This window comes from Musca vetustissima, unplaced genomic scaffold (genome assembly GCF_032173495.1).
Source record: "Musca vetustissima isolate MV318-11 ecotype Yass unplaced genomic scaffold, APGP_CSIRO_Mvet_v1 utg2661, whole genome shotgun sequence".
NCBI classification, from domain to species: Eukaryota; Metazoa; Arthropoda; class Insecta; order Diptera; family Muscidae; genus Musca; species Musca vetustissima.
The window spans coordinates 35,747-50,159 of record NW_026882008.1 but is presented as its reverse complement, the minus strand read 5'-3'; the positions used below and the strand labels follow the sequence as shown (position 1 = coordinate 50,159).

The 14,413-nt window shown below is 38.0% G+C and overlaps 2 protein-coding genes across 2 annotated transcripts in view; both read left to right on the top strand.

Moving 5' to 3' along the window:
- LOC133328130 (AP-1 complex subunit beta-1-like) overlaps positions 1-14,413 on the top strand; it is a 363,610-nt gene that overhangs the window by 317,932 nt on the left and 31,265 nt on the right. The window lies entirely within an intron of this gene.
- Positions 1-14,413, top strand: part of LOC133328117 (cationic amino acid transporter 2-like) — an 89,660-nt gene that overhangs the window by 61,061 nt on the left and 14,186 nt on the right. The window contains exon 2 of the mRNA XM_061536672.1: positions 12,700-12,825. Within this exon, the coding sequence (XP_061392656.1) occupies positions 12,700-12,825 (126 nt within the window). The remainder of the gene's footprint in view (positions 1-12,699; positions 12,826-14,413) is intronic.

Genomic DNA, 14,413 nt, shown 5'->3' with positions numbered 1-14,413 from the left:
AGACTATTTTTTAAAAAACCACATGCATGGATTTTTAAAGAATATTCCCTTTTTTCCTCTGCCAAAACATTGTCCCTTTAAAAATGTCCCTTTTTTGTAATTGACCAATTTGTTGGGGATACTAAAAAAGTAAATCGGTATTAAAATCAAAGTATTTAATGTATATATATTTGTCCTCTACCCCTAGCCACCCCAGCCTAATGGAACGAAAAGTGTCTGCAATACAAATTGCCCATAAGAAATATTTTATGGGCAATTTTGTATGACTATATTTTTTGTGCCTATCCAAACGGGATGATTGCCATGGCAAATTGTAAGATATACATTTTGCCATTAATAGTCAATGGACTTTTCACACATACATATTTGAGTACATTGATTTTGCATTCTGTGTCTATGATTTTACATCTTTCTCTCTATAGAGGGAATACAATTTATGTTCATGACATAATATCTGGGGATAACTGGTATTTTCCCATTCTTTTGTTATGGTTTTATGGTCAATAGAAGTTAGATCTCTAAATCCCTAAAAGCTTTATCCCCCATGAGTGTGTGAACACAGTTGTATATTAGAAAGTTCTCGCATAGAGCAATTGTAAAGGGAGATGGGGAATTAAGGAGGCTTTAAATAAAAACAAAGGGATCTATAATAACGAGATTGGATAATCCTTTTATTAGGGACGTATTCTATACCCTAACAAATGGAATATGCTATTTTGTTATTGTAGATCAATCAAAGAGGGATATTAACCTTGCTTCTTTAATTTTGTTATAAGGAGAGACTTTGAATCAAGATGCATTTATTTATCTCACATGTGGCAAGCAAGCTCACACTCAGTAATCTAACCCAAATATACCACATTTGGCAATCGAAATTCTACATTATTTTTGTGTACAAGCAAAAGGTCCTATCGTAATTGGACTCTATACAAAAGTAGATCCCTGTTTAACTAAATTTTCTCTCCTTTACACAAGAGGCCCACAGCAAGGCATTTACTTCTTCTTCTTCTTCCATACTGAATCATTGGCAATTGTCGTCTTCAGCTTCTTGCTTATACACTTCACCTTTAGCTTCTCCAGATATTTTGCCTACCGCTTCATATTCCAGGCTAGACAATTTTCAAGCTTTGATTTCTTCTGTCTGGCCATATTTTTATAGAGCATGGATTTTAAAGAATATTTTCTGTACAACCTGTAGGCCTAAAGGCCTGGATTTTTAAAGAATATTTTCAAAAGAACCTGTGGCTCAAAAGACGTGGATTTTTAAAGAATATTTTTTAAAGAATATTTCCAAAAGAACTGAAAGACCAAATGGCGTGGATTTTTTAAGAATAGTTTCTAAAGAACCTGTAGGACAAAAGACGAATTGGATTTTTAAGGAATGTAATATATACCGACAGCCGCAGCTCGTCTGTACAAATAATGAGGCACGGTGCCTCCGATCGTTCTTATTGAGCGGTTGTAAGGCACTGATTTTATTTTAAAATCTTTATCCTTAGGTACTACTTAAACTACTCTTGCTTAGCCTAACCTCAAACACAAAATACCTATTAATAAACTATAATATAGAAAAAACTATATAATAGAATTTGATCTGTGGGGAAGTTTCCCATCGCGTGCGTCATAAAATCTCAACAACAACAGTCTTATTTTAGAATTTTATCTTAAAACACTCCGACGATCAAATTTTCTGTAATACAAAATTATGTTCAAAGTACGTTCAACAAGGAATATTTTCAGAAGAACTTGTAGGCCAAAAGGCGTGGATTTTTAAAAAAATATTTTCAGGAGAAGCGTAGAATATTTGCTCAAGATCCTCTAGACCAAAAGGCGTGGACAAGGAATATTTTCAGAAGAACCTGTTGCTCCATCGGCAACATATTATTCTATTTTTTTTTGGCGGCTTTACACCTTTGACCTCTGTGTTAATTTCCCCATGCTGCATTTATAGCACCAATTTTATCCACCCGTTTAATCTTCCAAACTGGCTTCTAATTATCGATTGTATCATCGCTCTCTATTTCTGTTCCTGTTCACCACATTTGCTCGCCGACTTGATGTTCGAAATCGAACCATCCGAAAATCTCTTCATCGCGACAATATAATCGTTTTTTTCTGGCTGTTCATCCTCGTTGGCCGTTGTCTTCCAATCGGAAACATGTTTATTCATATTGACACCATAATCTTCCTTTATTCGGCTGTTCGCTACATGTTTCTCTACTCTTCATACTTTAGCACAAGTGACTGCGGTTCCAATTTACAGACGGGAACATCCATCATTACGGTTTCTGCTTAACGGCCCAATAATAATTCTTTGCCTTCGACTGCTCTTCCTAGGCTTTTCGGTTCTCTACGAAGGCTTTTCGGCTCTCTCATCACCTATGCCCGTCGGCATTATCTATTACTCTTTAGCGGAAGTATTATCCTTCCGAATTATTCCTCAATGTTGATATGGCCGTCTTCTGCTACTTGACCGCATCATCTCTCTCACTTGATGTTCACTACACGTGAGCGCCGACTTCATCTTCAAGAGCGGACCATACGCAAACTTCTTCATTGCGACAAATAATTGTTCTTTTTTGGTCTGGTCATCGCTTTTGGTCGCTGTATTCGTCTTCTAGACTGAAAAATGTTTATTTTTATTGGCACCATAATCGTCCTTCTTAAGCTGGTCACCACCTTTGTCCGCACTTCTCCTTCGTTTAGGCTACATTATCAAACGGCTCACCTTTTTAGCAAGTATCCTACCGAATTTTTCTCGTTTACTTTGTTTGCCGGCTTCATCTCCCAAACCGGATCATGTTTCATAACATCTTCTCATTGGTCACATTTTTGGCCAATTCTTCATAATGTATATTTTCATCTATTTCCCAGGATTTTACTGCTGCCAGAACTTTCTCTTCAGACATCCCCAATTCCCATTTTAAGTTCGTGAACTTTATTTTCTAAGTCAAGGCATTTGTTTTGAGTCTCTTTGCAATGACTGCAAGCTTCCTTGAAGGAGACCTTTGACTTCTTACGTTGTTTTCAGGGCTTCTATGAACTCAATGTCCTTTGCCAGCAACTCTGCCATGTTACCTCAAATTCTTTGGCATATTCAATTTCGGTTCTCTTGTCTTCTAAGACCACCGGCATCCTCTATTTCTCTTTAGCGATTCAGCCTTCCCGGGAAGTATTGGATAATAACATTGCTCCGCCTTCATCTTCCGAGCCGGACCATGTTCCATAATTTATTTTTTCTCACATCATCATCCACATCATCATCCTTTTTACTCAAACCCTCTCGGGCTCGAACTCATTTCTGTGAATTATAGATTTGTAAAGGTGAGCTCTCACTTACCATTTGCAATTTCTTAATGGTATTGACGGCCATGGTCAAATTGAGACGTTCGGTATACGCTGATTGACGTGTATTTTCCGAAGGCTTCAGTTCTTCCAAAAGTATAGATTCATCTATTTTGTTTTTTTTTTAATTACAGCTCCTTACTGGCGTTGATATACAATAGCCTGGCGAACTCGTCACGTTCTACCTGCGTTGCTTGACATGCCTTCTCCGTTAGAACCAGTTCTTCTTCACGTATATATCCTTCAATTTCCCAGAATATACTGCTGCTTCGTCTATCACCAATTGCCATTTTATGTTCGCAAATTTCATTTTCTAAATCACGGCATTTGTTTTGAGTCTATTTATCCTTTGCGTGCAATGACTGCAACCATCCTTTAAGACAATTTTTCATTATCATTTGCTCATGACTCTTCCATGTTTCCTCGATTCTCTCGCTTCCTATGGCCGCCGGCATCACCATTCTCAGGAAGTATTTTCCAATAGAATTGTTCCTCGATATTGATTTGAAATTTCTCGTTTACTTTGTTTGCCACCTTCATATTCCAAGCCGAACAATGTTCCATAACCTGTTTGTTCTCATTGATCACATTCTCATCCTTCTTAATCGCAAACTCAGTAGAATTCCTTTCTGCAAATTATCGATTGAAAAGGTGGGCTCTCACATATAATTGGCAGTTCCTTACTGGCCCTGGTGGCCCTTAGTCTGGTCAAAACAATACGTTCGGCCTCTGCTAATTGACGTGTCTCCGAAGGTGTCAGTTCTTCCACAACTATCGTTTCTTCTAAATGACAGCCCGTTACTGGCATTGGCAACCTTTAGCCTGGCAAACTCGTCACGTTCGGCCTCTGCTCCTTGATGTGACTTCTCCGAAGAACCCAGTTCTTCTAAACGTATATTTCCTTCTATTTCCCAAGATTTTACTGCTGCCTGAGCTTTCTCTTCAGATATCACCAATTTCCCACTTTAAGTTCGTGAACTTGATTTTCTAAATCGCGGAATTTGTTTTGAGTCTCTTTGTCCATTGCGTCCAACGACTTTCGGCCTCTGCTGATTGACGTGTCTTCTCCGAAGGTGTCAATTCTTCCAAATATATCGTTTCTTCTGAATTGCAGCTCCTTACTGGCAATGGCAACCATTAGCCTGGACAACTGGTCACGTTCGACCTCTGCTGCTTGACATGCCTTATCCGAAGAAGAAGCCAATTCTTCTATACGCATGTTTTGTTTTATTTCCTGCTACCCCGGCTTTCTCTTCAGCCGCCACAAATTCACCTTTGAACTTGATTTTCTAAGCCCCGATATTTATTTTGAGTCTCTTTATCCTTTGCATGCACAGTACTGTAGCCTTTCTTCAAGGCAATCGTTGGTATCTTCTGCAGTTTTCAGGGCCTCCTCTAGGTCCATGCCCTTTACCCGTAACAATGTTCCATAACTTAAGATTTTAAAGGTAGACTTTCACTTATCATTTGTAGCTCCTTACCGGAATTGGCTACCTTTCGCCTGGCCAACTCGTAACGTTCGACCTCTGCTCCTTGACGGGACTTCTCCGAAAGAGGCAATTCTTCCAAAAATTATATTTTCTTCTATTTCCCAAGATTTTACTGCTGCCTGAGCTTTCTCTTCAGCCATCACCAATTCCCATTTTAAGTTCGTGAATTTAATTTTCTAAATCGCGGCATTTGTTTTGAGTCTCTTTATCCTTTGCATGCATCGACTGCAACCTTCCTTCAAGGTAATCTTTGACGTCTTCCGTTGTTCTCAGAACCTCTTCTAGCTTCATATTCTTTGCCCGTAACTCTGCCACATTTCCTCGAATTTTTTTGTATATGCATTTCGGCCATATTTTTCGTTTCTCTATGCCTTCATCGCTTCTGCTCCAATGCCGATTTGAAGATTGCCAATTTGCTCTTGGGCTGATCTAAACCCTGCTGCCATTTTTGATTTCCCTCCCACCAACTTCTAGGTTTCTATGAATTGTAATCAACAATTCTCTTCCAATCCGACAGAAGAATTGCTTAAAAATTAGTAAAAATAGAAACAATTCAGAGTGATGAGTTCAAGTTCAAAAAAGGAACTAGTTTACAATTTTACAATACTTTAAGCCTGTTTAGACTGTAGCTTTTATGGTGATAATGTGCATGTATATTATTTCTACTATTTACTGTCAGGTTGAATTGTAATCGGAATTCCAATTCAATAGAAATGCTAATGGCCTTAATATTAAAATCCTTGATTTTCCTCCTATCCCCCGTTTTGGCTTCTCTTTTTCTATATCCCCATTTATTTATTTCCCCCTATTTCTAAGAAGAATAAAAAATCGCAAACATCTCAACTTAAATGATCAATCATTTAAATAAATAAATCAACATTGAAAAAATAATATTAGAACAAAAAAAAAAAACAAACAACAACAAGCAGCAGCAGGCAATATTATGAATAGAATCAATACTCTCCTGGCACTTGGAATACTCATGGCCAATTGTTTGTTTGGAGCTAACTTTTATGGCATTCAATAGAGATGCTTAATCGTTTTGCAAAAGCAATCAAGCAGCTGTGAGGAAACTCGTGAGCCCTATTCACCAAGTGAATAGGGGGGGGGCGAACAAGTGAATGAACGGCGAATGAGTGAGTGAATAAGTGGCTGCTTGAAAATTAATTGAAATCATCAATATATATAGATCTACTAGTCAGAACACACATAACTAGAAAAACCCACGCAACACACGAAAATTAAAAGCAGACGAAGGAGCCGAGGAACAAGAAGAAAATTCCTTCTACTGCGTGGGATATGAAATTATGGCTGGCACGACGAAATACATCCACTAGCATTGTGTATTCTGTAAATTGATATTTGCAACAAGTACCCCATCATCATCATTATGGCATAACTGACACTCCAATATTAACTACGTGGAACTAAGAAAAAAATCATGGAAGGCCTACAGAAAAGGGAAACCCAAAAAAAACAAATCAATACCTCCAGATGAACAGCAGAAGCTGCCGATATCTTTTCAAGGGGAGGAAAACCTACGTCAAACACTTAAGTCCAATGATTTTTCTATAAAGAGAACAATGCTTAGAAAGCGTAAAGAAGAAGAATATGCGGAAAACAATAGGAAACTTTGGAAAAGTGAAATGGGAAGGACATGAGAAATCATAATTGCTATCACAATCTTAGGCATGTCATCTTTGACGGTGCCATTGACAGGCATCACATCGAAAACAATAAAGCTGTCAGGAACAGGAATTTAAAGCAACAGTTATTTGAGGGGTTTATATTAAGCCGGTAGGTCAATTGGAGAAAGATTTAAATGAACGGATGGAGAAATTAAGACTTACGAAAGAAGAGAGAGAGAGAGAAGACGAGCATGTTTCATCAAGCACTTTAAATATTTTCATAAAACACACCTTAGAAGGGCTTTTAGATTTACGAAATCCACTTGATCTCAAATGTCAATTGAAATTGACATTTTAGAATCGAGTGGATTTAGTAGTCTATACGCGATTTTATGCTCTCTTTTCTCGTTAGACTCAGTTCTTACAATGTTACCTTATCTATCCTCGTCGTACAGTCTGGTTCTAGATGTAAAATGCCTTGCTGTGGAATTCCAAGCCTCTTAATTCTATGTTTTCCTTCTATAAGTTAGCTACGACCTTCTTTAGTTGGTTGATCTCTTCATGATGATTGACCAGTACATTTCCTAGTGATTTTATGCTCTCTGTTTCCGTTGGACTCAGGTCTTTCAATGTTATCTTATCTAACCTCGCCGTACAGTCTGGTTCTAGATGTAAAATGCCTTGCCGTGGAATTCCAAGCCTATTAATTCTATGTTTTCCCTCTTTAAATTATATACGACCTTCTTTAGTTGGTTGATCTTTTCATGATGATGATTGACCAGGACATTTCCTAGTGGTTTTGTGCTATCTATTTCCGTGGGACTTACCTCTTTCAATGTTATCTTATCTATCCTCGCCGTACAGTCTGGTTCTCGATGTAAAATGCCTTGCCAGGCCTATTAATTCTATGTTATCCTTCTTGAAGTTATCCGCTACCTTCTTTAGTTGGTTACCAGTACATTTCCTAGTGTTAAGTGACCAGACAAATAATGGAATTCCAAGCCTCTTAATTCTATGTTTTCCTTCTTTGGTTGATCTATTCATGATGATTGCCCAGTACATTTCCTAGTGGTTTTATGATCTCTGTTTCCGTTGGACTCAGATCTTTCAATGTTATCTTATCTATCCTAGCCGTACAGTCTGGTTCTAGATGTAAAATGCCTTGCTGTGGAATTCCAAGCCTCTTAATTTTATGTTTTCCTTCTCTAAGTTGTCCATGACCCTCTTTAGTTGGTTGATCTCTTTACAATGATTAACCCGTACATTTTCAAGTGGTTTTATGCTCTCTTTTTCCATTGGACTCAGGTCTTTCAATGTCATCGTATTTATCCTCGCTGTACAGTCTGGCTCTAGATGTAAAGTTCCTTGCTGTGCTTCCTTACTTACTTACTTAGCTGGCTTATTACAGAACGGTTGTTCCATAAGTGGAGCTTAAAAAATATTTCCAGGCGCATCGGTCTTTTGCGCAACTCATCCAATTTGAAAGACCATGTTCCGAGATGTTGTCTTCTACTTAAACTTTCCATCAGATTCGTGGCCTTCCTCTTCTGTGTGGACCATCAGCTGGTTCGCTTTTATATGCCTTTTGAGTGGGGGAATTCTCATCCATTCTCACAACATGGCCCAGGCAACGTAGTCGCTGCTGCTCGATACGTCTGACTATGTCGATGTCCGAGAATAGATGGCATAGCTCTGCGTTGATGGCGAATATCGCCTATAGATCTTTCGGAGAATTTTTCTCTCAAACACTCCAAGACCTGTTTCATCTGTTTGCGTATGTACCCATGCTTCAGATCCATACAAAAGCACCATACAATCAACGCCTTGTAGAGTGTGAGTTTAGTCTGGCGAGAGGTGGCCTGGCTTTTGAGCTGCTTACTCAGTCCATAGTAGCATCTGTTGGCCAACACTAATCTCCAGCAAATTTCAAAACTGATGTCATTATTTTTACCAAGATATATACAATCGTTGACTACCTCAAAACTGTAGATTTCAGTTCCACCGAAAGACCATGTTTTGAAATATTCTCTTCCGCTTGATCTATCCATCTAATTCCTTTTATATGCCTTTTGAGTGGGAAAATCCTCTTCCATTATCACAACATGGCCTAGCCAACATAGTCGCTGCAGCTCGATACGTCTGGCAATGCCGATGTCCGAGAATAGATGATATAGCACATGGTTCATTCGACGACGATATTCACCCTTAACGGAGATCGACCCATAGATCTTTCGGAGAATTTTTATATTAAACATTCCAAGCGCTGCCTCATCTGCTTGCGCAAGTACCCATGCTTCAGATCCATATAACAGCACGAGTAGTATCAGGGTCTTGTAGAGAGTGAGTTTGGTCTGGCGAAAATGGCCTTGTTTCTAAACTGCTTACTTAGACCACAGTAGCATCGGTTGGCCAACACTATTCTCCTCCGAATTTCAAAGCTGATATCATTAGTTTTATTATGGCTGTACCAAGGTATATAAAATCTTTGACTGCCTCGAAGCTATAGTTCTCAGGATTCACACTTGGTTCGAGTCTCCTGGACATATTGCCATCAGCTTGGTCTTCTCGCCGTTTACTGCCAGATCCACTTTGGCAGACTCCTTCTCATTTTGTCCGAAGGTGGTTGTTATTGCTCGTAATGTTCGACCCATTATGTCGATGTTATCGGCATAGGCGAGTAACATGTGTTGTTTGGTGTACAGAGTGTAATTTCTGTTCACCTTTTCCTCTCGTATTCCCACTGTTACCTTGTCAGAATCCTCGTTCGGAATTAAAATGCTCCGAGACGTCTTTTCCGACTTTAACTGCTGACTTTGTGCCATTTAAAATAACGCTGCCTCTCGTATTCCCAGCAGGATGTTAAACAGATCACACGACCACCTGTCACCTTGTCTGAATCCTAGTTCCGTATTAAAGTGCTCGGAGAAGTTCTTTCCGATCCTGCATAGCCGTATTAATTTTGCAGGAATGCCGAACGAAGACATGGCTTTAAACAACTCTGAACGGATAAGGATGTCGAATGCGACGAATAGGTGATATGTGTCGATATGTTTTTCGTGGGTATTTTCCAGGATTTGACGCAGAGTGAAAATCTGCTCAATAGTGGATTTCCCAGGTCTGAAGTCGCATTGGTATGGTCCAATTATATCATTGACCATTGACTTCAGTCATTTACACAGCACGCTGAATAGCACTTTATATGCGATGAGGAGACTTATTCCTCTTAAGTTGGCACATATAATCTTGTATGTTTTTTGTGCACGGGACACAGGATGCTGAGGTTCCTATCATTTGATATGCATTCCTCTAGTCAAATTGTACTAATCAGCTGATGCATGCTCCTGAACAGCATCTGACCACCGGTCTTGAATAGTTCGGCTGGTAATCCATCGGCACATGCTACTTTATTATTCTTCAGCCGATTAATTGCTACTCTGATCTCATATTGGCTAGGCTACTCTTATTGGACAGAAGCTTTTCAAAATTCTTCTTCCAGATCTTCAACACGCTGTCTGTATCTCTTACCAGGTTTCATTCTTCTAATTCAAAATTGTATTGTGCCATTTTGTTCAAACGGGAACGGAATTATCCTTTACAATTGTTACGACCGTCGATTAAAAACAGGTATTCGAAGTTGATTCCTAACTGAGTGCCCACGAACATTCCATGGCCTCTCGTTAAGTGCCGGACCTCCTTTCAATTCTGTTCCAGTGCTTTTAAAACATAGGGTAAAACATACTTCACGGACAGCGAATTGCAAATCTGCATTATCTCTGACTGCAGTTGACTGGGGTCTAACGAGCCCGTAGTGTAGTTGATCATTATTGACGTCCAGCAATACATCTTTCTGCACCTCGTCGCATTCTCGTTTGTATCTCCTTTGTGATTATAACGAACCAAATAGATTCCCTATAAACGAAATGCTTATTCTTCATTGTGGCGCTGATATTCTCAATTTTAGCATTTTTGGCAGATTGATCTTAGAATCAAGTCCTGATGTGTGTTTTACTGCTAATTTTTTAAGTGATAGTTGGCCAATAGGTTCTTCATATTGTCAATTCCATTACATTTATGTCAAACAAATCCTGATAGAGGGCGGATTATCCCGAAATTTAGCTGAGCAATATAGATGTTCATATACAGCTTCAACATCAGCGTAGCCCTAGTATAACCACTTTGTAGAGTACCAATGACATATTGCCTCAAATTCATACTCGAAAGACTTGATGCCGGAATCCTCGTTTATATGTGCCTCTTCCGCTTCTAATTGTCTCTAACCTTTATCTTAAGAGGTGACGTCCAAGTACGCAGTTTTTTATCTGTCCAGATAATTTTTTCAGAACTTTTTGCAGTGCATAGAGGCACCTCCACATTTACTGATCACTTTCTAGACACTTTCTCACCAAGGTCCAGTGCGAAGTGTCATCAGCAAATTCGTACTCCAAAGACTTGATTGTTGTGAAAATTTTCCACTATACAAAAAGGCTGTTCATCGATGCCGGACTCCACGTTTGAGTGTACTGACAACCCCACTTTCAAATTAGTTCGAGGTAACTCCTCTTCGTCTTTATAGCTGACGCATTTTGTCTGACCAGATCAACATTTTTCTTTTTCAGGATTTTTTGTGGTACATTGAGGCCCCTCAGCGTTTACTGATCGCCTTTTAGAACCTTTTCCTAAAGATATATGTCACACTCCTTCGTTTATAACATTTCTGGAGCTACCTGCAGTCTCTCTCGGTCCGTTTTTTCGGAAATTCCAGATTATAAAAGTTGTTTATTAGTAATCGACTTATATGTGTTTCCTGCTCGTCCATATTCCCACATCATTTATGTGATTTTCAGTTCATCTTCCCTTGCTTTCGTTTTCCCATTGTGTTTGCCATTATCTTATAGTTTCTAATACCCGTGGTTTCTGCTCTTTTGGGTCTACTCATCGTTGACAAAATCGAAAGATCGAAAAGTAGACTTTTTAGTCAAAGGCAAAAATCGAAAAGTCTAAAAGTCGAATATTTGTCATGGTTGGCAAACTGCCATCGAATTCAAGTAGAAATTATTCACGTTGTGCCATGCCATGCATGATGCAACAAATAGGGTGATATATCAAAACAAAAGTCTTTGTTTTTGTCTCGACCATCTGTCAAATTTTTCCTTATAATATTTCACATGGTTGGCAACACTACACATCGAATTCAAATAGAAATTACCCACATTGACAGTTAATGGAGATATCAGCTGCGCTAAATAGACTTCCTATTTATTGTCCCATGGATTCATCTTAAGAATTATGCGATATTTAAGTGATATATCAAAGCAAAAACATCTGTTTTTTTATTCGACTATCTGTAAAATTGTATCTGGTAATATTTATCACGATTGGCAAGTAGAAATTAGTCACATTGACAGTTAAATGAATCGTCACCTGCACTAAATGGACTACCTATTTATTGTGGCATGAGCCATTCCATAAATCAGGACCGAGAATTTTTTCTTGTGTCACTGGACAAATTGACTGAAATCGATAGCATTTTATGATGATGCAATAATGCGATGTATCAAAACAAAAACATCTGTTTTCTTTTGCCCTCGAATTCACGTAGAAATTATTCACTTTGACAGTTATTCGAATAGTCAGCTGTGCTAAATGGAGTACCTATTTATTGTATCATGTATCTGTTCCTGTCAACCTGTCAATTATGGGTTGCCTGTTTAATCAAACCTATTTAAAAATCGTGTGTCATTTAGGAATTAATATAAAATTTATACTCTGTTTACATGGAATTTATTTTTGTATTAAAATGTGACATTTCAAATGTCAATATTATTTCATATGTGTCAATTAAAATCAACATATTTTTTAATTAAAAATGATAATTTATGGGAATGTTAACAACATATTATTGACAATTTTTAAATACTGTATAAACAAATAAATGATAATTTATTGGCACATCAACAATACCATTGACAATTTGTAAATATTGTATAAACAAATGTACGCATATGTAATATATTTTGTATAAAAATGTTACGCCTTTTTGGGGGTGTATGGCATTAAGGATTTCCATCATAATAATAGCTATACAAGACCTCCCACAGAATGTCGATACTTTATTGCATACAAATATACGCAGTTGTAAATATTTATATATATTTATTACGATGTGTTCACACATACCTCCTTCACAAACTGCTTACTAATAAATCTATTTGTTCTTTTTTTTTGTATATTTTCAGGTCAAATTCAAAGTTCCCTTGCCACCCGGTGTTTCAACATCAACGCTGCTGCCAAAATTAATACGTACCAAAGATGTTAAACAATTGCAGGACGGGACAACACAACCATCAAAACCAAAATTAACAGTAAGTATTGAGGGAAATTAAAACCCATTGCGATACAGGAAGTATTCCAGGAAGTAAATAAAATAGAAACAATGAATTAAAGTGACAGTCCAAACCGAAACCACTGGCTTATAACATGAAACTAGTCATCCCTACATTATTCCATTTTATGGCGTTTAAACAGGTCATCATAAGGTGATGTATCAAAACAAAAAAACTTTCTCGACCATCTGTCAAATTTTTCTTTATAATATTTCACATGGTTGGCAACATTGCACATCGAATTCAAATTACGCACTTTGACAATTAATCGAGACATCAGCTGCGCTAGATGGACTCTATTTATTGAGCCATGATTATAACATTTTACTTTCTTTCATTTGTTTTTTGTTTTCTTTTACCAACTCCTGCCTTAAAATCGAACTATAGTAACCTACATTATAACATCTTACCGGGTAAATCTCCCCTATGATTATTTATTTGACATATATGCCCTGACACAGTAAATAGGTACTCCATTTAGCTCAGCTGACTATCCGATTAACTGTCAAAGTGCAATGTTGCCAACCATAATAAATATTACTAGATACAATTTGACCGATGGTCGGATAAAAACCAGATGTTATTGGTTATTATTCCATTATGATGTATGCAATCGACTTGCTAAATCCCGAACAATGTAAATGTACTATAAATTGGAAATCATATCCCTTAAGCGGGGTACACACTATAAATTTTCAATGACAGTTCGATCCAAATTTTCATGTGACTGTTCAAGTCCATCATCCACGGTGATTTTAAATGTACTATAGGTATGTAATCATATCTCTTAAGCGGGGTACACACTATCAATTTTGAATGACAGTTCGACCCAAATTTTCAAATTTCCATCATTCATCAAGAATCCACGGTAATTGGACAAATACTTACTTACTTAGCTGGGTTGTGCAGAACTTTCGCTCTATAAGCCGATCTTAAAAAAATTCTAGGCGCGTCGGTACTTTTGCGCAGGTTTTCCAGTTTCGGCAATGTTGTCTTCCACTTGATCTTTCCATCTTATTCGTGGTGTTCCCCTTCTGCGTAAGCCATTATCTGGTACGCTTTTATATGCCTTTGGGCTGGGGCATCTTCATCCATTCTCACAAAAGGACCTAGCCAACGTAGTCGCTGCATAGCAATACGTCTAACAATGCCGATGTCCGAGAATAGCTGGTATACCTCATGGTTCATTTGACGACGATAATCACCGTCAACGCAGATCGGCCCATAGATCTTTCGGATAATTTTTCTCTCAAACACTCCAAGAGCTGCCTTATCTGCTTGCGTAAGTACCCATGCTTCAGATCCATATAATATCACGGGTAGTATCAGCGTCTTGTAGAGTGTGAGTTTGATCTGGCGGGAGGTGGACTTACTTTTGAGTTGCTTACTCAGACCATAGTACCATCTGTTGGCCATCACAATCCTTCTCCGAATTAGTTGTATAAGTTCGATACATTGCTTAAGGCAATGTATATGTACGATATATTGTTTTCCATTCTACAGCATTACAATTAACAACTTTAATTGACCGCTCTACGGAGCACAATGAGGAAATCTTTTGTGCATA